Raw genomic sequence first — 23,745 nt, 5'->3', positions numbered from 1 at the left:
GGGTCTGACCTAGGGTGAATTTTAAATAGGGACAATTTTAATGATTTTAATAAGACACAGCGATAAATATTTGGTTTTTAATTGGCTTTTATAGGGGATAATGTTTTATATTGTTTTAACATGCTGTGAGCCGCCCTGAGTCCCATGGGGAGAAGGGCGGCATATAAGTTAATGAAAATAAATAAATAAAATAAATAAATGTATTCATTTAGTAAAAGTAAATGTTGTGTGAGTGGGTTCTAGCAGTGATTTATTCATCTTTGAATAAGGGGAGTTGTTCCTTTACCTCTTAAGGAAGCTTTGGTTTGCCTCATCCTCAAGAAGCCAACATTGTATCCTACCCTCCTGGACAATTTTCATACAATATCTAACCTTCCTTTGTTGGCGAAGATGATTGACAAGGTGGTTTCAGAGGATCTTGGAAAAATGGATTATCTGGATTCCTTTCACTTGGGATTCAGGCCCAGGCATGGGCTAGAATTGGTTGCACTTTCTAATGACCTCTGGCTAAGGGAAGATGGTGGTTGTGTATCCATCTTTGCCCTACTTGACCTCTCTGACATTTTCAATACCATCAACCATGGTATCCTTTTGGATTAGCTTGGGGAGTGGGAGGCACAGTGTTGTGCTGGTTCCTCAATTTCAACCATTGGTGATTAGAGAGGAGAGGTCCTACCCTTGGCCACTACTATGTGGGGGTGCCACACAGGGTTCGGTGCTCTCTTCTGCCCTCCCCTCCCCTCCCCTTTCCCCTCTCCTCCCCTCCCCTCTCCCCTCCCCTCCCCTACATTTGCCTGCCCCAATAGATCAGGCAGATTAGGCTTTCTTTGCCTTGGTTCCTGCTGAATGGAACATTGTCCTCCTTCCCTATCCATCCCTCTTGATGTTCCATAAATCCTTCAAAAACTGAGTGCGTTATCAGATCTAGTGGACTGATGATATTCTGCAATGGCTCCATCGTTGTGTTTAATTTACTCTTTGGTGGTTTTTTTTAAAAAAATATTTTTAGATTTTTCAATAATGATTGTTTTTATATATTGTTTTATTTGTTGTATACCACCCAGAATCACTTCTTATGAGATGTCATATTAATTTGATAAACAAACAAACTTCAACATTTAATGAATTGTCTTTAGAAGTTTGCAAAGTTTTTTTTCTGAACATAACTGTCATACTTTGATAAAGAACTGCATCTAATACACATTGTGGATTTTTATTTCAATGCTTGAATAATATTCTAAACCAATATTGGCAGGATGCAAGTTGATTTTAAAACCTTCTAAAAGTAGTTTATTCATTGAATTGTACAGATCCTTGGTTCTGTTCTTTCTGCTTTCAGTGAACTCAAGTTGGCTTGCCATCTAAAACAATTTTTAATCTATGGCAATGCACACTTCAGCCTGATTTGGAAGAAATGCTTTGGAACTCATGTGTGCAAAGTGCCTCTTTGCTATTCATTAAAGCACAGACATATTTTTTCAATGTTCTGGATCTGCTGGAAAAAAAACCCCATTGCTTTATTAAATGGAATCATTAAAGCAGCATGCCTTTGATGGGATTCCTAAAATGATGTCCTCTTTTTCAGGCCTATGCAAAATCCTGAAACAACATCAGATGGCTTTAATGAATAACAGAACAGTACAATACTGCACTCTGCATTCTCTTGAGGTTTAAAATACTTCTTCCAAATCATTTTTAAAGTGTGCATACTCCTAATACTAACTTCCAGGAATATCACTTTTTTAAAAAAAATGCAGTGCATTTCTCCTGTTTTGCCAGATTATTAACTGGAAAGCACCTTAGTCTACAGTGGTATGCTAGAACATCTCTGACTAATGCTCATGTGCTGGCTGGTTACTAGGTTGCTGTTTTTATTATTATCCTCATCAATTTTTATTTGTAATTAAATGGTACCATGGTATAATAAATATTTTTAAGTTGAATAATGACTTCCTTGCAGTCCTTGTAATCTATAATTTAGCTTATAGAAGAAAAAAATAATTTGCCCTATGCTGATGATGCAACTTTAATAGAAGCAAATGCAAGCTTTTATAAGCAAAATCAAAAATGGTGAAAAAAATAAGATTATGTTTAAATATAAAGAAGACCAATCTCATGACAATAAGTACAGCAACCAGCTTTAGTATTGATGATGATGATACATAAGTGGTGAACAGCTTCTCCTTTTTAGAATCAACTATCAATATTAAAGACACAAGTAGTCAAGAAATGCATTACAGATAGCACTTGTAGAGTAGAAACGAAGGTCTTAAAAAGGCCATAATGTGTGTTCATGCCTAAAAAGATCAGAATTGTACAGGCAATGGTTTTTCTTGTGACAGACTGTAAGTGAAAGTTGGATTTTGAAAGACAGTCAAAGTGTTTGAACTTTGCTGTGGAAAGAAAACTTCTGAGAATACCAGGGACATACAAATGGATCTTCAAACAAATCAACCTAGAGGTCTTACTCAAGGCATAGATGGAACAAATGACCAACTTCAAATTGTCATATTTGAATATATTATTATTAAATTCTCTTAAATAGCATATGAGAGCCCGTTCCAGAAAAAATGATTTGGAAGAAATATTTTCAACCTCAAGGTATAATGGTTAAGGCATAAGTTCTAGTTCCATCTTAGGCACAAAGCCAACTGGGTGCCTTGAGACAGTCACTTTGTCTCAAATTTAGGAAGGAGGCAATGGCAGACCACTTTTGAAAAACCTTGTCAAGAAAATGCATGGACTTGTAGATTTTCACAATGTAGGCTGAGTATTGGAAGAGAAAAAAAAAAGTACATTAAGCTGAAATGAGCAAAATGGGGGGGGGGGAGAATGACCAGCAGCAAGTTGCATGGACTCAATTATAGCAGTGATGGGTACACTGTTGGAAGATCTAAAGGATCAGGTGGTGGACAGATTGTTATGAACAAAATAGAAAATCAATCTATGTGGTTGCTAAGAGTTGACACCAGGTTGATGACATATAATCAGTAGAAGAAAGATTAAATTAGATTGGGAGGCTTAAGTCATCACACACAAATATAGAAGGATGACTCCATTTCAGTAAGACTTCATTGACAGCACTTTGTAAAGCCTCAAGAGAGAATGGCCTCTGAAAAAAATGGTCCCAAGATCTATCAACAGAACCAAGTACCAAATTATATCTGAGGTACATATCATTTCTCTGGTCAGAGACATATGAAAAGCCTCCCTCCCCCCAGCAGAACAGATACAAAAAATGTTTCACCTCAACCTTTCTTCGGTTTTAACTGTGTTATTAGACGTGAGTGGGCTGGGTAGGTGGGAGAACTTTTTAATTGCTATTGTTTAAAAAAGGTTGAAGCAAAAACCTTGCTGGTCTAATGCAAATAACCGACACATGCATGTCAGTCATTAATTCTTCCTTCTATCTCCTGAAGCTCAAATGAGAACAAGATTTGTAAATATCACTAAAACAAATACAACTAACAATAATTATAATCAGCCATGACTTTATCTAAATGTGGCCTCTGACATGTTTGAAACAGAGGGGTGATTGTGAGGAGGGAATTAGGATCAGCAGAGAATATACAGGAATTTCCATGGCAGCCAGTCTCAGCTCTGTAGAAGCATGTATTTCCACCCCCACTTCATCTCTATCCTCACAAATAGGGATTTGGTTGGTAGGAAAAAAGAGATTTGGCTTCAGCACATCTTCAATATATGAAGACAAGCCATCTAGTCAGAATCTCTTTCACCTCTGAAGCAGTAAGACAGGGGTAGGGAACTATTGCCCCTTTATGACCTGTGGACTTCAACTTCCAGAATTCCTGAGCCAGCTATGAGGGGTTCTGATTGTGTAAATCTGCAATAATCCTTTGCCAATTACTTCCTGCAGATGCCCTTAAATGGAGTTGTACTGATCATTGTCAATGTCTAGAATGTATGGTCTTGCAATAGGGAAAAATCATGCTTTTGTCTGAAAGTACAACTTCAGTTTAAACGTTGGAGAAGTTTATGTTTATCTGGGAAGTCAAATGATAAAATAGCCAAAGATGTACCATAACTGGAGGACAGTAGGCTGAAAAAATCACAGTTGCTTGGGTAAGGAATATTATATTTCAATGATAAGAAAATTTAGTGAAAGCTGATCCGTGGTCACCATTGCATATAGCCAAATAACATATCATGGCATGTAAGGAATATGTGATTTAATTTTTCCCATGATAGAATTATACAGCCAGTTCAGATATTGATCATAAATTGTCAGATCATTTTATACAGTGTAGGACAAGGTGTCAAACTGCCGGCCCGCAGGCCGGTTGCATCATACAGAGACCGCACCCACCCCAGCTCCAGCAATGCAAAAAAAGTTATGATATGTCGTGACACGTCATGTGACGTGGCGAGTTTGATACCCATGGTACAGGAAGAAAATCATCTTAATCTATGGTAGTTAAAATCAAAAGCCTGGTAGTACCACTTCCAAGTAACACGTTTTGTAAAAGGCATAAGCTGCAGCTCACAAAAGCTTATGCTTTTAATAAAATGTGTTAATCAGAAAAGGTGCCACCAATCTCCTGATTTCGAGTTATTTTATCTGTTTTGTTGTACTATATTAAAGAGTCATTTTTTTCTCTAGGTTATTCTGTCTACAGGCATAACACAAAATGCAAAAACAATCATAAGGGGAAAAGAAGGCGAAAAACTCAGAGGCAGCTTTTAAACATGATATACAGTATACAGTCTCACAGTGACTGATTGAGGAAAATGTTTCTGGAAGGAGCAATTGGTCCCATCCTTGCTATATTACCTCTTTCCTTGGTGAAGCCAGAATGGGAATAGCTGATGACTCAAATATCCCATGGAGAATAGAAGCTGAAGTGTTGGCAGATAGTTACAGCTGACCCAATAGAGCGTGCTCTCCTGTTAATCTTTTCATAACACTTTTTGTGAATTTGTTTGTATTCCCCTTAGACTCACGCATTTGGAAGATTCCATATACCAAGTGCCAATTTTTCACAGAACCATTTGAGTACCATATAATTTTTGCACTGGCCATCCAATTGTGTGAAGAGGTTCTTACACTTTAATCAGCATCACAGAACATTGTGAACTGATGAATGAAGAGTTTTATTTGGAACCTTTTTAACTTTCTATTTGTCATAGTCATTAAAAATTGACCAAAAAATAAAAATAAATAAAAAACCCATTACAGCAATATTTTTATTAGGGCATCTCAGGATGAGCTCAAAGTCACTAAGCAGAGTGGAAGTTTATAGGTTGAAATGAAAGTACAATGTTGAGCATTGGAGGTTGAATCCGGACATCCTCCAAAATCATGTTAGGGTAGCTAAGCAAGTATTTGGAACGACATCTTAAGTTTTTAAAAAGTAATTTACAGTTTGACAGGTAAACTGTATAAACATGAACCATTTGAGCCTTAAATATTATGTATTTTATGCTGCATTATTGGAAATGACAAGCCATAGTATAACCCTGTCTACTTCCAAGGAGCCATGTCTATGACACATGAAAGAATGAGGAAGAGAAGTTGAGAAATATAAACAGACAACTGATTGTCACCAACAACTTGTTTCTATGTTGTGACGGTTTGACAGACATCTAAGCGGAACTGTAAAGAATAATCAGTGAGGTGCATTTTACTTGTGATTTTAATAAAGGGGTAGAATTTTATAAAACTGTTCAAATAGATGACAATAAAAAGTATAAGATTACTAAATCAAGTGACTATGGCAGAATATGTATTTGCACTTAATGTTTGTTTTTCCATTCAGATTACATTGATGTTTGTTTTTCATCAATTCCATGTTTCTTATCATTATGCAAAGGTTAGAAAATGAGTCTTATTATTCAATCTGTTTTGAATAAATTATGTTTGTTTTAGGTGAGAGAAGTAACTTTCCAAGTTTAGAAAGTGCAGAGTTGAGTTTTAGATTATTTTTATAGCAAATCTTTGTTATTTTAAGCAGCCTTCTAAGAAATGTTAATGAAATAATAACTTCAGAACAAAAGTTACAAAATACTGTAACTTCTTCATGTATTTAATTAAAAAGTAATTTCAAAGATATTTCCTTACCTAAACAGAGAAACATAATGACACAAGTGGGCAAAAAACAGTGGTAGTAGGAATTACTTCTGACTTACTGCCAATTTTCCCACTGAGTTTATTTCTGGAAAACTGGCAGGGTGCATCAGAAATCTTCCTTCCTTCCTTCCTTCCTTCCTTCCTTCCTTCCTTCCTTCCTTCCTTCCTTCCTTCCTTCCTTCCTTCCTTCCTCCCTCTCTCCCTTCCTTCTTTCCTCCCTCCCTCCCTCCCTCCCTCCCTCCCTCCCTCCCTCCCTCCCTTCCTTCCTTCCTTCCTTCCTTCCTTCCTTCCTTCCCCAGGAAACTGTCACAGAATATTGAAAATGAAGATCACATGATTGCAGCAGCTACCCAGTAGTGCAGCAGAAGCCAGTAGCAATCAAGCAGCCACAACAATCCTGGATTGTATAAACAGAGGCATAGAATCAAAATCATGTGAAGTATTAGTACCGCTTTATAAAACCTTAGCAAGACCACTCCTGGAATACTGCAGCCAATTTTGGTCACCATATCACAAAAAAGATGTTGAGAGAAGAACAACAAAGATGATCAAAGGCCTGGAGACTAAAACATACGAAGAACAGCTGCGGGACTTGGGTTTGGCTAGTCTAAAGAAAAGAAGAAATAGGGGAGATATGATAGCAGTGTTCCAGTATCTAAGGGGCTGCCACAAGGCAGAGGGGGCCAGGTTGTTCATCAAAGCACCAGAGGGAAGGATGAGAAACAATGGTTGGAAATTGATCAAAGAGAGAAGCAACCTGGAATTAAGGAGAAACTTCCTGACAGTGAGGACAATCAACCAGTGGAACAGCTTACCCCCAGAAATCATTAGTGTTCCATCACTGGAGATTTTAAAGAAGAGACTAGATATTCACCTGTCTGAGACAGTATAGGTTCTCCTACTTGAGCAGGGGGCTGGACTGGAAGACCTCCAAGGTCCCTTCCAGATTCTATTCTATTCTATTCTATTCTATTCTATTCTATTCTATTCTATTCTATTCAACATCCCCAAATTTCATTCCCTTGGGGTCCTGGATTTTGGACACATTCAGTAAGTTAGCTTATTTGAGGTACTTGATTAAAAAAATCTTATCCTATGATGCAGCATAGTGCCTATGCTATGTATATGCATTAAAATTCCACTGTTCTTTTTCAGCCAGAAATGTTCTGATGTAGCCATTTCCTGCATTACCAGATTCCCAAATATTTTCAGTTGTAACACCACCCAGAAAGATATATTTCAAACCAGAACATGTATAAAAGGTAACTTAGATATCACAGTATCTTTTTCTGTATATATACTATACCACGGGTCGGCAACCCGTGGCTCCGGTGCCGCATGCGGCTCTTTCAGCCGTCTCCTGCGGCTCCCAGCCACGTGCAGTGCCCCCCCCCAAAAATAGGACTCAAAAAGTTGAACCAATCAATTCAAACTTCTCACGAAAGAAGTTTGAATTGATTGGTTCAACTTCTTTGGTTTGTAGGACGCTGTTCGCCATGGGCTCAACATAGACGGGAGGGGGGGGAAGACAGCTCCGGAGGGAGACAGCCCTGTAGCAAGAAGCCGGCGGTCTGAGCGGAGCGGCATGGAAGACCTACCGGTCAGTGTGGGAAGCTCCAGTGTTGCCGGTGAGCAAGGCTTGGCCTCCGCGGCCCAGTTCCACACCGCGATGACCAGCTGGATTGGCTTTCACGGCTCCAGCCCGGGGACGCCAGCAGCATAGAAAGCGGTTTGGCGGCGCTGCCGTGGGCGGGGTGTCCTTGCAGCGGACAACTTGGGCCCGGATATTTCCTGTGGCTCGCGGCTCGGGACCGGAGACACCGGTGGCACACGGCCCGGACTGTCTGCGTTGCCATGGGACCACCCCCCTGCGGTGCCAGCTAATGCGGCATGTTTCCAGCGGCAAAAAAGGGGCCTGAGCGGCAGCGGAACAAGACACTGGGCAGCACGAACTGAACACGGTCTTGATAAGCAAAAAGCCAAGGCCCCGCATCCCTCCTGCCGCCGCTTAGTTCGTGCTGCCCAGCGTCTTGCAATCGGTTGGAGAAAACAGGTGGATAGGATTGCAGCCAACGATAGTAGGACGTTAGAGCCGCCAACTCTGGTCTCCACCCGGGCGGGCAGGTGAGCAAAACCCCGAAAGCTTTTGTGTTCCTTTGCAAAGAGAAGATGGCGCATGGCCCGGGGAAGGGAAAGACAGCTCCGGAGGGAGGCAGCCACACAGCCAGAAGCCGGGGTTTTGCTCGCCTGCCCGCCCGGGTGGAGACTAGAGTTGGCGGCTCTAATGTCCTACTATCGTTGGCTGCAATCCTATCCACCTGTTTTCTCCAACCGATTGCAAGCCAAGTGCTGCCTGGTTCTGAATTAATAGCTTGGGGGGGGGAGCATGAAGCCCACTGAACTGCGTGATCCCAATGACTGAGCTGACTTTGCAGGAGCCTCCATCGGATTGGAACTTTCCTGTCCGATTGAACTTAGTTAAGGCCGTTCTTAGCGTGGTGTTCACATGTTAGTTAGTGGGGCTGACTAGTTCTCTGGCAAGGGTGCCGCGCTCCGGCCTTCCTCCAAAGCGCCGTCCTCGGAGGGGTAGTTCAAGGCACCACTTTCAGCCGGCTCCTTTGGCGCGGCCCCAATTCTGCTCTGGGGAAATGAGGGCTGGGCGGAGTGGGGCAGCGCTGCCTATCTCAGTCACGTGGAGGGCCGTATAAACACCACCAGATGGCTCCGCGGTTGCCGCCGCCACCGCCGGGGGAGATGAGCAGGCGGTTGCTCCCGCGGTCGCCTTCCCACTGCTATGGAAGATAGCCTGGTCCGCACCTTTGGGGGCCTCAGCCTCCAGCAGCCCTGCCGTGCCCAAGGCAAGCTCCCCTCCGCTCGCCGCTTCAGCAAAGGGGGGAGAGCAGTCTTTTCCGAGGGGAGGTGAAGCCAGGACGGCGGAGCCGTCCATACCAGAGCTGGATGTGTCGCCTTAGGCTCCACTCTTCAATCAAGCCCCATTACGTGTGTGCGCGTGTGTGCGCATGCGCGCATGCATGCGCACATTTTGCGGCTCCCAGGGGGTTTTTTTTGTGAGGGAAACGGGTCCAAGTGGCTCTTTCACCATTTTAGGTTGCCGACTCCTGTACTATACTATTCTATATACAGAAAGAGCAGAAGCATATAAATCTTTATTAAATTAGTGACAATCTGTATGATGCTTTAATGCTTCTACAAATTTGCAAGTTTGTATTTTGTTTCATTTTTTTAAAATTTGCATTCTGTCCTGCAGCCTACAGGGTATGTGCTATAGATTTTTTAATGTACATGAAATAATGATTCCACAGAATTGCCTTGTCTAACAACGTACCTATACTCAGATTCCCCCATTGGATCTAAATTCTGTGACAAATCCAACACAGTCAGAATAGAAGGTTGGGGAAGGCTGGTAAATTCTAACTGAAATTAGTCGATTTCGGTTCTTTGCTTTTGATAAGGTGAGCAAAATAGAAGAGCTAGTCTGGGCCACTGCTTGGGAAGGTTTAAGGTAAAAAGCGAAGGAGAGTAGCTGAGGAAGAGGCATTTTTCTTCTCAAGCAGATTCCATGTATATTAGTTTTTTGGGGAGGAAGGGATGATAGACCCTGGCTATTTTCAATCAATCAATCAATCAATCAATCAATCAATCAATCAATCAGAATAGAGCTGGAAGGAACCTTGGAGGTCTTGTAGTCCAATCCGCTGCTCAAGCAGGAGACCCTATACCATTTCGAACAAGTGACTGTCCAGCCTCTTCTTAAAAACCTCTTGTCAAGTTACGAAGCCTACGGTCTTTAGGACCATTACATGCTTCTAACTTGCCAACAGCATGGGAGGGAGAGAAGGGAGAATTTTCAATCCACAGGTGTCTTCTCAGTGTGAGAGCCAGAGCTGTTGAAGAGTTGTTTTGGTGAACTAAAGTTTCTTCTCATAATAATTACTGAACGATGTATTGGACAATGTGACCCGAACCTGTCAGAGAGGGGAAGGAAAGCTCCATCTTTTTAATTAACTGCTTCCTGCCATTTCCTCAGAGTTAGCTTTCTTTTAACCCTGCCGGTTTATATCTGGTCAATAAAGTATACATTAGAAAATGCAATGGCTCTGGTGTTCTGCTTTAGTTGGGCTTTTCAGCTGGAGGTTGACACCTCTAGTGATGAAGCACCCACAACATCTGAAAGTAAGCTGTTCCACGGGATAATTTTTCTCACTGTTAGGAAGTTTCTCCTTAGTTCTAGGTTGATTCTCTCCTTGGTTAGTTTCTTGTCCAGCCTACAGGTGCTTTGGTAAATAAGTTAACCCCCTCCTCTTTGTGGCACCCTCTCAAATATTGGAATATTGCTGTCATGTCAACCTTAGTCCTTCTTTTCTCTAGACTAGCCAAACCCAAATCCTGCAACCATTCTTCATATTGTCATGGTTCCAAGAGACAGAAACGAATAAAGCAGAACTCCAAGACTTGCAAATTCCTCAGAGAACATGTTTATTAGTTACAAAGTATCGGCACATCAAAAGTGAAACCAAATCTGGAAACACACATAACAATTCCCCAATACAAAGTTAAAAAAATCCTACCCTAAATCTATGCAAGCAACTACGTTCCCCAATACATCTTCTTGGAGGGCTTTTTACACAATGCCCAGCCTGCAGTCACAGGAGCAGCCGATGACCTTGGTTCCCATGGGACCAAAGATTATTTAGACTAGTGAAACACCTGGACAACTCCCCCTCCCTCCATTCTATGTGGCAACCGAAAATGAGTAGGAAAAATGGCTGCAGCCATGCTCATTTGTAGAGTTGACACATATGTCCAGGCCTTTAATCATCTTAGTTTCTCTTTTTTGCACTTTTTCCAAAGCCTCAACATCTTTTTTGTAATATGGTGACCAAAACTGGATGCAGTATTCCAGGTGTGGCCTTACTAAGGCTTTATAAAGCGGTATTTCATGTGATTTTGATTCTATGCCTCTGTTTATACAACCAAGGATTTTATTAGCTTTTTTGGCTGCTGCCGCACACTGCTACAGTAACTCATATTTAGGTGATCGTCCACAAGGATGCAAAGGTCCCTCTCACAGTTATGGTTTTTGAGCCAGATTTCACCTAATCTGTACTTGTACCTTTGGTTTTTTCTGCCTAGGTGTAAAACCTTGGTTTTCTCCTCTTTAAATTTCATGATGTTGAATAGGGCCCATTGTTCAAGTCTGCCAAGATTTATTTTTTTTTGATCCCAGGCTTCTCTTCTGGGGTGTTGGCTATTCCTGCCAGCTTAATGCTTGGTGCCCCCTTTTCAGTTGAGTTGCCTTGTTTGCCAGTGCAATGGAGATTCTCCTCATTTTGTTAATTTATTTCTTTTAGGAAATTTATGAAGTCCTCTTCCATGCAGCTAGGGAGCTGAATAGTTAAAAAAAACACTAATAGAACGTTACTGTCAAGACTGCCATGCTGCTGCTTCACTAGATGCCAGTCTGCCAAATGCAACAGGGGAAGGGAGCTGCAGGGTAGGATAAGGGGGGGCTAGCATAAGGGGAATTGAAACTACTTGTCGTGGCATCCCGTGAGAGCCGCTGTCTGTTCCAAGTTCACACAATGGAATGCAACACCTTCCAGTCAGCCAAACCAGGGACTATTACCAAAACAATTTGTTTGAATGTAATTGGACAGCTAGAGATAACCAGGGGGGAAGTGGGGAAGAAGGGAAAACTTAACCAGATGCTTTGGGCATGAAAGTTCAGATCCGGCTTTGCTACATTGTAACTACTTGGCTTTAGTAAAGTGTACCTTCATTATCAATGGATTCAAGTGTCTTTCTTTTCTAACTAACCAAGTTGGGACAGCTGACACTTACAATAAAACAAGAAAAAACTTGTATCCAGTGCAGGCAAATTCCCCTAAAATTGGAAAAGATACTTTGACATATTAGACCATATTAGACCATATCAGTATAAAAATCCTCCTTCCAATTTTGGGCAGTTGCATAACCCCTGTAACATAGTATTTCCATAGATTATTTTTTTTTTAATCTGGAGAGCATCTTGGTTGGATTTAGAGAATTCTAAGAACGAAGGAGGGGAGAAAAGCTTCAGTTACAAAAGATGCCTTGTGTCTACATACTTGGAAACCACCCAAAACAATGTCTATCATTAACAAACTGGTCCAAACCATTTAAATCTGTTACTTGATTGGATAAAATAGCAAATATTGAGAAGAAATCCTCAGCTGGCCTTGAGAACATCAGAGTGAGTACTAGGTGAGCAGTAAGCAGGTGCTTCATGCTACAACCAAAAAGGCTAATTGACTCCCAAGTGGGATCCTGAAGAGGACTTCAAATGTACTCTGAATCTGGGGTTTGAATAGCTGGATCACACTTGAAATAATATTGTATCATCAAGCTGTAGGAGGTTAACTCCTCTAGATTCCCCTGTCCCAAATAAAATAGGTGGTAATTCGGAAAAGGAAAAATCTCACTACATGGGCATTTTATTTTCTTGAATCCTTTTAAACAGCTTGTTGCTTTTTATTCCCTGTTCTGTTTTCTAGTGCTGCTGCTCTGTGTGTGTATGAGCTCACATACTTTGGAATCAGTGTTGACTCCTGGTGACGGCCTGGATAACTTCCTGTAATTTAGTTGGTATAATTTTTGAAAGTGGCTTGTGTTTGTCTTCTTCTTAGGCTGAGAGAGTGTAAGTGGCCCAAGGTCACCCAGCTGGCTTTATAGTCAAGGCAGGATTAGAACTCACAGTTTCCTGGTTTCTAGCCCACTGCCTTTAACCACTAGCCCAGACTGGCTCTCAGTGCTGCTCATGCATCTTTTTTATATTGTTGATGTTGCTTTGGATATTATTATTATTAGTAGAAAGGGATAAAAACATCTTGAATTAATCCCCGAATATTTTAAAACCTGGAAATCTCATTCCTTTTTCTTCCTCTCAATTTCTTTTTCTTTTTTCTCTAAACACAATTCTATATAGCACTGTTAAATCCTGTGAAACTCTATAAATTATGCTTCAGCCAGCTGCCAAAAATCACAATGAGAGGTGAAGTGTGAATCAAGATAATTTGCTCCTGGAGTTGATTCTGCAGATTCAGTGGTGCTCTTCACACCTATTGCGATGTCATGCGAGACATTGAACTGATGGTTAGTGATACTACAATCACTTGAATTATCAGTTGGCATGGCTAGAGAATCCTAATTAAAACTCTCCAATTTGCAAAATCTTGGGTATTGTTTGAGCTAATTATTTATTGGCTCTTGATTGTTGGGCGAACTTGGTGTTGGAGATATGTACTCGTTCTCTTCTGTCCTTCTCTCCAGATCCTCAGTTTTCACTTTCATAGAATAGCCTCTTTTTCTTTTCATTCACTGTTTATAAGCAAGTTTTATTTTTTTTTTATTTTTTTCCCAAAGAAAACAACACTGCCATCTAGTGGGAAAGGAGATTTTGCCCTTCCTTCCTCATTCCCCTTGTATTAGCAAATCCTTTTTTTTATTCAGGGTGATAAAAGGAATTATTGGGAGATGCTTTTATACTCCCACGAGGCTGTAATATCTGTTTCACCAGTAGATAGAAAAGTAAACCCAGAATTTTTGCTTTGTACTTCTTTCCCTGGGTCAACTATAACTTTGATTATTATACTTGATAAAATGTCCATCTTATTCAAAGACTGTTAGTAAAGTTCCTTTTTCCAAGATGAAATAGTTAGAGATTAGAGATGATGTAATAGTATATTGTATGCTATACATGGAGTCATGACGAATTCTAATTCTGCATACTATATCCTGACGGCACAATAGTTTCAACTACATTTAAATAAAATGAAATATAGGACTGTGAAGTATGTTTAATATTGCCTCTAAATAATATTTGTTCCTATTGTACTCCAAATTACAGTTCAGCACACAGGTCCATTTTTAGGGCTATTCTTGGGATTGGATTCTTCAAGCAAGAGTTCCTTTCTGAGCCATCTTGCAGATTTTAACATACACAACACATACACAACACATACACAACACCAATGCTTTATTTGGAAATGTGGCATCCTGTCTCAGATAAATAAGTATGCTGCGAACCAGAAGATTGTGAGGAGGAAACTCATCTGTTAAGGTTGCTCAACTTCAACCTAACTGGAAAATACATGTTTTATGACTGGCCAGTTTGGGAAGCAGCAAATATCCTATGGATACTGTTTTATTAGTGTTCTCTAAAAATGTCAAGTATATTCCCTTACCCAATATATTTTCCTGTGCTGCAGTCATTACAAGGTTTTGAGAAGTGAAAGCCATACAGTTTCAGTTCTGCCATACATCACTTCATCCAGTGAAGCTATTGGCCTGTCTCCTCCTGTGATATACAATATGCTAGTATTTGCAGGGCTTCCTTAGAGACTTGGGGCAAAACATTTTACATTGTCATTTTTATTCCCCATTGGTGTCATTGGATTGATTAGCCCAGTTAATTAGAGACCACGGAATAAACATAAATGCTTAGGGGATGATGCTAATTACTATGACATGGGCCTGCAGATTTCCTATCCTCCTGCTTTCTCTTTTATTGGAAATGCTTGCTTCATTTTATCCCTTATCCCTAATTGATTACAAGCAACTTGTGATTGGGTAATATTTTTTTTTTATTGAAAATTTTATCAAATTTTACAATATAAATCCCCCCCTTCCCCTTCCCACCCTTCGCCCCCCCTCCCTCCCCCCTCACTTCCCAGTGCCCATCACAGGGTTAACAATAACATAATCATACTCTAATTAACATTAATCAACTATTAAAATAACATATCTATAACCTCCTTTAACTCTCTTTTAAAACAGATATACAATTATTAGAAACAATAATAATAATAACAACACCTTAATAAGATTGGGTAATATTGAATGGACATAATGCAAAGGATGAATAGCTTACTACTCACCTGCTAAGGTAAGCAGTTTTCAGGATTAAATTGGAAGGGAAAACTGAGCCAAAGGGCAGGAATATTTTGCAAAACAAAACAAAAGGTATAGATGGCCAAATGGCTATGAATCCAAGTAGAAATAGTGCATGCTACACAGATTGTTGTAGCTCAGTAAATTAAGTGCATTTCTAAGGAGGCTAACATTATATAGCACAACAAAGTAGCTTTTCCCTTTGATTCCTTTTAAAGTGAAAGGGCACCCACAGCCTTTCTCATTACCAGTGCATTGGTTATATCTGCAGTAAAACATCTGGCCATGTTTAGGCAACCAGAAAATCAAAAGCCTGGCAAGATCTGTACATTTCAATAATGAAGATAGGCTTTTTTTGGGGGGGGGGGGGACAATGGTGTGATATGATTTGAACACCCACTGAACATCTGTTGTCTCAATTTTCTCTTCCTTTTTTGGTTCTTCTAAATCTTTATTTAAGGTCCCTGCTTATGTTCTATAGGTCTGGCTTTTCATGCCCCACCTGTTTCTGGTTTAGCTTCCATAACACTGAACAGTGCTTGATCTTATATGAAACCAGCTCTTCAGAGGTTATTTCATTCCTTTCCTCTTTGTTTAAAAATGGAATTTATGATATTAGAATCATTTAATTACCTACAGAAGCTATATCAGAGTCTAGCTGAAGTGCAGAGCTAGTTTAAATAACAGATGAAAGCTGAGTTTAGGCAAAGGTCACTTCAATACATTGATTTTTCTCCCATCTGATCTTAGAGGCAGAAAGGGAAGGATTTTTCCTCAGTAAGTAAAAAACAGTAGTCCTGAAGTAAGGTAGAATTACAACCACATTTGCCTATAATAATGATACATGCATTTATTTCATTTCTTTTGGTGAAATGCTTGGTTAAATGCTTCTCAGCATTTGGTTAAATGCTTCTCAGTTTTAGGTTAAATTCTTCTCGGTAACCAAAGTAAATTGAACATATAATTAAAGTAAAATGGATACTGTACATTAAATGTTTATAAAATAAATGCAGGATCTATGAAATATACAGTTCATACAATAGAGGATAAAACTGATACAACAAAATACAAATTACAACAGTCATTTTTTTTTTTACAGATACAAACTCTGATAAGATCAGATGACCTATTCTGGGGAAAGAAATCTATCACAAATACTTACCTCTAATTACTACCCAGTGCATTTCAGATAGTACATGAAAGAAAGTCTCTGAAAAGCTTAAAATCTAGATATTGATGACAAGAACTGAAACAATGTATTTACACACATGAATATTCATCACCAGATAGCTACCACACATGTTAATAAAAAATACTTAAAATACAAATAAATGAACATTATTCTTGAGTGATGCCTTTGGAATGCCATTTGATTTTTTATCCCTTAACAATTGTTAACAAAATTAGCCTTGTCTGTAAACAAAGTCCTGTAAAACAATTGTGTTAAGGCAGTGGTGGCGAACCTATGGCACGGGTGCCAGAGGCGGCACTCAGAGCCCTCTCTGTGGGCACACGTGCCGTCGCCCCAGTCCTAGGCCTTCAGCTGGGTTTTATAAAACCTTTTTACTTTAGGCCTCCACTACCATGTGCAAAAAAAAAAAAGTTTCAATCAGTCAATTTCAACTTCTCGCGGGACAAAAAAAAGATCTTGCAAAGTTGGAATTGATTGATTGAACTTTTTAGTCCCACCCAGTCTGCTGTTACCACCACAGCCACGCCCACCCAATGGGCCACACCCACCAATGGGCCACACCCACCCGGCATTCGACGATGCATAAGTGGGTTTTGGGTTGGAGTTTGGGCACTCAGTCTCTAAAAGGTTCACCATCACTGTGTTAAGGCAACAGGTAAACTATTTAATTATAAACTATTTAATTATTAAATTATATTTAATTATACCTCCCAGAAATATTTGTGGGATTCTCTTTTTCTGGTGACAGTTGGACTAAATAATTTTTTCAATATTTTGATGCCTTCTGGAAGTACTTATAGCAGCTGCAAGGTGTATTTGCTCAGGCCTGTATTTTAACTCTGTTTCCTCTATTTTTAAAAATGTAGAATAAGATTATAATTCTGGGTCTATATGTGCTTATGTTCGTTTTCATGCTAAAATTGATTCTCAGAAAGATATTGTTTTCTTTATTTCATTCTTCTTCATGTTTGCCACCCAGCAGGTCATGAATTCTATTTCTTCCTCTGATCAGGAAGAGAATAGAATAGCAAACAATGTATGTTTGACATACCCATCTTTGGTTTCCTAATTCTTATTCCACCAGCTCTTTCCTACTCTGCCTTCTCTGTCATTTCAGTATAGGGTTTTCCATGTCCTGGCTGTTTTTTGTCTGTTTTATGAGGTTGCGTGTAGGAGGTGTGTGCTATCAGTTGCAAATGTCATTGCTTTTCTCTACTCAAACCAAATTCTTCTCTTTTTTCCCCCTTCCCCTGAACAAGCAAATGATTTAGTATTCTTTTAAATCTTGTCTCCCACACAAGGATTCTGCCTACACTGTTTAGGCAACCAGAAAATGGAAAGTCATGTTTCATCGCAATTACGCTGCATCCATATGGAAAAGCAATTGGTTTAAAAATGATAAGATTAAATCAGGGAGGCGAATCGTGCATGAAATTGCTGGCAAGTGTTGTTCAGGAGCAAAAACAGGAGATGGGCAGATATGATAATGACATATAGGTAACTATTACAGGGACTTTGGAGTAACACCAGGGGTTCTCATAGCACCATTGCATTAATTAAGAAGATCTAAGTACTGTCTTCATTTGTAAGACTCATAGAGTTACAATAGCCCATCAAATCCAGGCCATGTCAATGTTGAAGTTCAGTTTAAAGCTTTCCTGGGGACTGGAGGCTAAAGCATATAAGGAACGGTTGCTGGAATTGGGTATGTCTAGTTTAATGAAGAGAGGGGCGAGTGGGGACATGATAGCAGTGTTCCAATATCTCAGGGGCTGCCACGGAGAAGAGAGAGTCAAGCTATTTTCCAAGGCGCCTGAAGGCAGGACAAGAAGCAACGGGTGGAAACTAAGCAAGGAGAGAAGCAACCTAGAACTAAGGAGAAACTTCCTGACAGTTAGAACAATTAACCAGTGGAACAACCTGCCTCCAGAAGCGGTGAATGCTCCAATACTGGAGGTTTCTAAGAAGAGACTAGACAGCCATTTGTCCGAAATGGTATAGGGTTTCCTGCCTGAGTAGGGGGTTGGACTCGATGACCTCCAAGGTCCCTTCCAACTTTACTGTAGTAGTAGTAGTAGTAGTAGTAGTAGTAGTACTACTACTACTATTATTATTATTATTATTATTATTATTATTATTATTATTATTATTATTATTATTGCTGTCCAACCTCTGCTTGAACCCTTCCAGCCAGAAAAAGACCCTCCTCCTTTCCCCACTTCTTAGAAAATTGGTTTTCCTAATATTCAACAAGCTAAGAATTATCATAGGTTCAGCAGAGGTTGTCTTCCTCCCCATTAGTGTAGCATTTCACTCATTATCAATTGACTGATTGATAACACTGATTAATTTTGATAATGCTCAAGGATCTTTGGTATTTCCAATCACTATCTTTTCTTTTAAAAAATATACATACTAGAAACTCTCTGCACATAAAGCTTGTACTCAGTGATGATCATATAAAGGTGTATTTTTTTGAAAGGTTTTTTTTTTCTTATCCTCATCATGAAGACACATTTGTTGGGAGTTAGTGGAGAATTTTCCAGTATCTGTTCCCAGGTTCCGAAGCTCCCTGTTAAGGAAGGCTAATAAATGTTTTTGTTGTCTTTCCAATGAATATGCAGAGACATTTATATTCAGGCCAACATTTGGTTTCCAAACTTACTTGACTTGGATGTATAATCTGGTGAGTGCTTCCAGACATCTTTCTAGCTTTAATCATAATCTTACATTTTATCTGTATTCTATTGTTAATTTTTCAAGTGGGACGACATAAAAGAAATTTAATAAAAAGGGTCACAATGGGACTAGTCTCTCCCAGGGGACTGCAAAGTACTGCAAAGGTTTTCATTTTGGGACTAGATAAATAAAGTGGGATCAGGGGTCAGGAGAGGAAGCAGGCCAAGCTAAAGCCAAGAAGCTCTATTTTGTCATTGTCTAATAATGAGTTATGGGAGAATCTTTCAGTCACCTAAATGATATTTTTTTCTTGCTGCTGGAATGTTTCTTGATGCACTTATTTTGCTACTGTTTCTTCCAAAGATGCTGAGATAAATATAAGCAATGTCTGAACTTTTGTTTTTGAAACAATAAAATTCATCTCTTACTCAAATATATAGAGAGATCTAGATAACATCTGGATTTTATATTTTAAAAACCCATAGTCATCATTTATTTCTTCATCTCAAGGGGTAATCCTTTGTTTTAGCACCATCAGAGCATTCCGAGAGCTTAATTTGAATATATACAATCTCATCCTTTGTTACATCATAAGGCAATGGCAAAATGTACATTAAATGGCCAATATCAGCAAGCTTTTTTCCTTTCTGATCCCTTTAGCTTTATTTACTATCCAGCATAATTAAGAATTCTGGAAGTTTATTAAATGGTCAACTGTCTGCAAGGAATATAAATCCTTCTATTCCCCACCATCCAGTCAGAGCTGAAGAAGCTTCTTGAATGAGAAGTGAAATGTCTTCAAAGAAAAACAAGAAAGTCCAGTTGCCTCTTGAAAAAATACCTTTGGGACAACAATGACCTGGATGACTGAGAATCTCCATAGAAACTTAAATCATAGCTCTTATTTTGCAGCTAGTTGACCTGAATATTCTATATGTAGCATAAAATTTGGCCTGCAAAATTTTATGACAAAGCTAATTTTGGAACCATAGAAAATAACTAGGTTTCTACCAGCAAAGAAAAATATTTGCATGAGCTCAAAGATCAGAGTATGATTATCACAAGCAAAGGCTTTGAAGAAGAGAAAAGTATTCATGTGATTATTACAATTTTACAAGATATGGAAACAATAATTCTACTGCATTTCTTTCCAGCTTGGAATAAAATCCCACTAGCAGAATCTGAAATCTAAAACCACATGGAAGACATATTTTATCCAATTCCTCTGAAGGGTTTTACACTTAAACTTATTTTATTTTTGTTTTAGTACATGTGCACATCATTTATTAGTAATGTAGTCTAGCTTTTCAAGTCTTTGTGTGATGATTTAAAATGAATAATTGCTCTTACCTTACCTTCCAATACAAAGGAATTATATTCCAGGAAGTATATGTATTGGAATCAGCTATATAAAATCATGGAGCTGGAAGTGTATCATCTATTCCAACCCCTTATTCTGAGCAGAGATCCACAACAGCACGGGTGTCAAACTCACCACATCACGTGACATGTTGTGACGTATCACGACTTTTTTGCATTGCCTCAGCATGATGCAACTGGCCTTTGTTATGTGGTAATTCAAAACCATTATTAGTTTGCAGTTATGATTGGGATCAAATGTTGAAAATATTTTAAATATTTACAATATAACGATAAATTATGTAATATTTATTATATAATCATAAAGTCTATTAGGGTTGGATGGCTAATGTATTCAAATAAAATACATTTACACTTTTTAACTTTAGCTACTTAACCCAGTCAGATACAGTCAGCCAAGTCCATAGATGCTGTACCGGTCTTTCACTGTGATAAATATTTCAAAGTCTATAGATGTAAATGTGGTTTGAACAAAGCCTAATCAATTAACCAAAGAAGGTTAATTGAGTTTTATAGTCTGCTTTGTTCTGTTCTCACAGACCTAGACACACAGTAAATTTTGGAAATATATCAAGGGTTTTTTTTAATACCATGTTATATGGTTGATGGATTGTATTTGGGAGGATGGATTTGATGTTTCTTAGGTCCTGGTGAATACACATGTAAACCATCAACCCTCTGAAGAATTGGGCTCTGTCTGCCTATACCACAGGTGATGTAATGGTTTCAGCAGCTCTCAGTTTTCATTGGAACCAGGTGATAAAATGCCAAATCCAGTTCAGAGTAATAACTTCGTTACCTTCCTAAAGATCTTTTGTTTAAAGTCTACTGGCCTTAAGATTTTTATGTAGATTGTGTACCATTTGAGTTTTCAGTACAATACTTGCTACAGTACAATAACCAGTTTTTAATTCAGGAACTATCATGCAACTGGAAGTTTTGCTAGTGACTTCCATAATCTGCTGTTTTTAATACTGCCCGTACTGGAGGCTGTCAACGATCAATGCCATCTGTGCTTTTGATGTTAGTTTTCAGCCACTGCTGATTCCTCAAAAAATGTAGCCCAGTGCTGCTCCATTGCGTTCTATACCAGGTTACATTGGTGTAGGCATATCGTTCATCCCAGGATATGCCTTAAACCACATCCTTCCACTTATTGTTCCTGATGACAGAGCTGGTTACTTACTAGAAACAATATGTGCCAGGACACAGTACTTACTTAATATATACTTTGAATATATTCTAATCAGTAGCATTTTGTCTATATTATAACCTGCTGCTGGAGCTGCTAATTGTCCATGGCTATATGTTCAACAGGTTTACAGTGTAGCTGTCCATTATATCCAGTGGCCATCCCACTAATTGTTATTGGTAGCCTAAAGTTTGGCCCAAATAAATAAGTATACAGTGAACAATCTTCCATATTAGCTATCCTGTGATTATTTTTTTGCCCACCTTCACCTTAATAGTTGGATTATAGGGCAAAATTGTATGTTACGATAACATGGGACTATTCTTGAAAATGGCAGATTGTCCTAAGTTCCCTTTATAAGACCAATTTTTAATTTTAATTTAATTTTTATTTTATTATTTCTTTATTTTATTTCCCAAAATTCCTAAGCATTTGCTCTGCACCTAGGAATTGTGAGAACTGAAATTTAACCTTTCTGGAGAGATGGAAGACCAGAGCACATTTTGGTTTAACATACATGAATCCAGCCACTATGTTGTCACTGATTTTATTTTCCAGTCTGACCTACAATTCTGGGAGTTCCTAATTATCTAGCCTTCTGTGCATGCTATTATTTCATTAATAAGAACATTTCACCCAGCTATTGGCAGTTGTTACTCCATGCTTGACCTCTAAGGAATCCTTATTTATTATTGATTCTCTTTCCCTTCTTTGCACTATACAGTATTTGGAGCTTAGCTAAAGCACTGAGTCAAGCAGCTGAAATGTGAAATCATAAACAGATTTTTGCCTAGTAGTCAAAATCCATTGTATGTTCTGACCAACCATAATAGGAAAATTAGTTCAAGGCTATGGAAGTTGTCTAGAATTAATTACATTCTGTTGGAGCTCATTTCATGTATTACATTTTCAGATTTGATATACCTGGAAAACAGTTAATGATTCATTTTTGGTGCACAGTGACTCATATCTTACTCAAAACTTGAGCTGTAATTTAATGCATATTGTCCCGACTTCTGAAATGTTGTTTGTGTAATACTGGTTTGCTAAATAAGCCATAATTAGCTGGGTTCATGTTACATGTTAAAACATAACCAAGCTACATTCTGGCTTAGTGAAGTACAGGTGAATTAGCCAAAATATAAAGTCAATTTGCTATGGATTGACTACTGTATAGGCAGAATTTACGGATATCTCTCCCTCCCCCACTATACATTAATTGAATGTGGTGATGAAGCAATGTGCCTGCTTCCTCCCATTATCTGAACATCAGAAGATGAGATCATTGTTTAACTGCATTTATAAAATTTTCTCTGTGTTGAAAAGTACCTGTATGCAAGAGTTTTCCTCATTATGTATGTGGTCATAAATAATATTCCATAACTTCTAATTGCACCAGGGTTGAATGCATGACCTGTACCCTTAAAAGGGCTTATTTTTCAAATCCCCATCTTTAATTCTTGACAATCCATAATTTATTCATATGAATGAAGGCAAATACATATATGTGTCCCAGGATAATATTGCAGGATCCAATCTGGGTTTTGTCTTCCGAGCTTTTGGACTCATGCTGGAGCTCATCTTCATTTGATATTCAAATAACACACACATTCCTTTTTTTATATAAAGGACTTAGCTAAAATGTTCAGTGAACATAGACTCAGACATTGACCTCTGTTCATTCTCTTCCAAAGTCCAAGCGGTTATACTGTAATGCATTCAAAATCCATTTTATGTTCTTATTTTTTAAAAACAATCTCATTTTCCTAGCTTGTATGTATTCCCCAACATGATTACTTCAAAGTTTTGTCAGTAGAAGTGCTATATCTCCATCAAAGTCATCTTCTTCCAAATATTTATTATTAAAGCACTTCTTATCTCTGTCTTTAGATTTGGAAGTGGTGGGGAGATACTGTCTAGATGCTGCTTTTGAACTTTTGTAGAACTAACTTATTCTGCAGGAAAATTATTATTATTATTTTTTTTAAAGAAATTTTATTTATTTTTTCCATCATAAAAAACAATCGTAAGTAAACACAATAACCAATCAAAACCCCCCCCACCCCCCCCGGACTTCCCAAACCTAATCCCAGGATAATATTCATATAAAAGTAAACAAATACTAATATCTCTAACTCCACAAAGTATCTTAATCTACAAGAAAGGATAGAAAGAGTAAACAAGCTTAAAAAAATCTAGAAACCTAAATTATATTCTACCACTCTGTGTTTCTTTTGAATATAAACAATCCATCTTCTCCATATT

The 23,745-nt window shown here is 38.7% G+C and overlaps 1 protein-coding gene across 1 annotated transcript in view; it reads left to right on the top strand.

Annotated features, from left to right (window-relative positions):
* Positions 1-390: 390 nt before the first annotated feature.
* Positions 391-23,745, top strand: part of PRKCE (protein kinase C epsilon) — a 206,989-nt gene continuing 183,634 nt past the window's right edge. The window contains exon 1 of the mRNA XM_015816415.1: positions 391-583. Within this exon, the coding sequence (XP_015671901.1) occupies positions 391-583 (193 nt within the window). The remainder of the gene's footprint in view (positions 584-23,745) is intronic.

This window comes from Protobothrops mucrosquamatus, unplaced genomic scaffold, assembly GCF_001527695.2.
Source record: "Protobothrops mucrosquamatus isolate PMUCROS unplaced genomic scaffold, P.Mucros_1.0 scaffold448, whole genome shotgun sequence".
Classification (NCBI taxonomy): Eukaryota; Metazoa; Chordata; class Lepidosauria; order Squamata; family Viperidae; genus Protobothrops; species Protobothrops mucrosquamatus.
The sequence above is the reverse complement of the archived record's forward strand: the minus strand, read 5'-3'. Positions and strand labels throughout refer to the sequence as shown.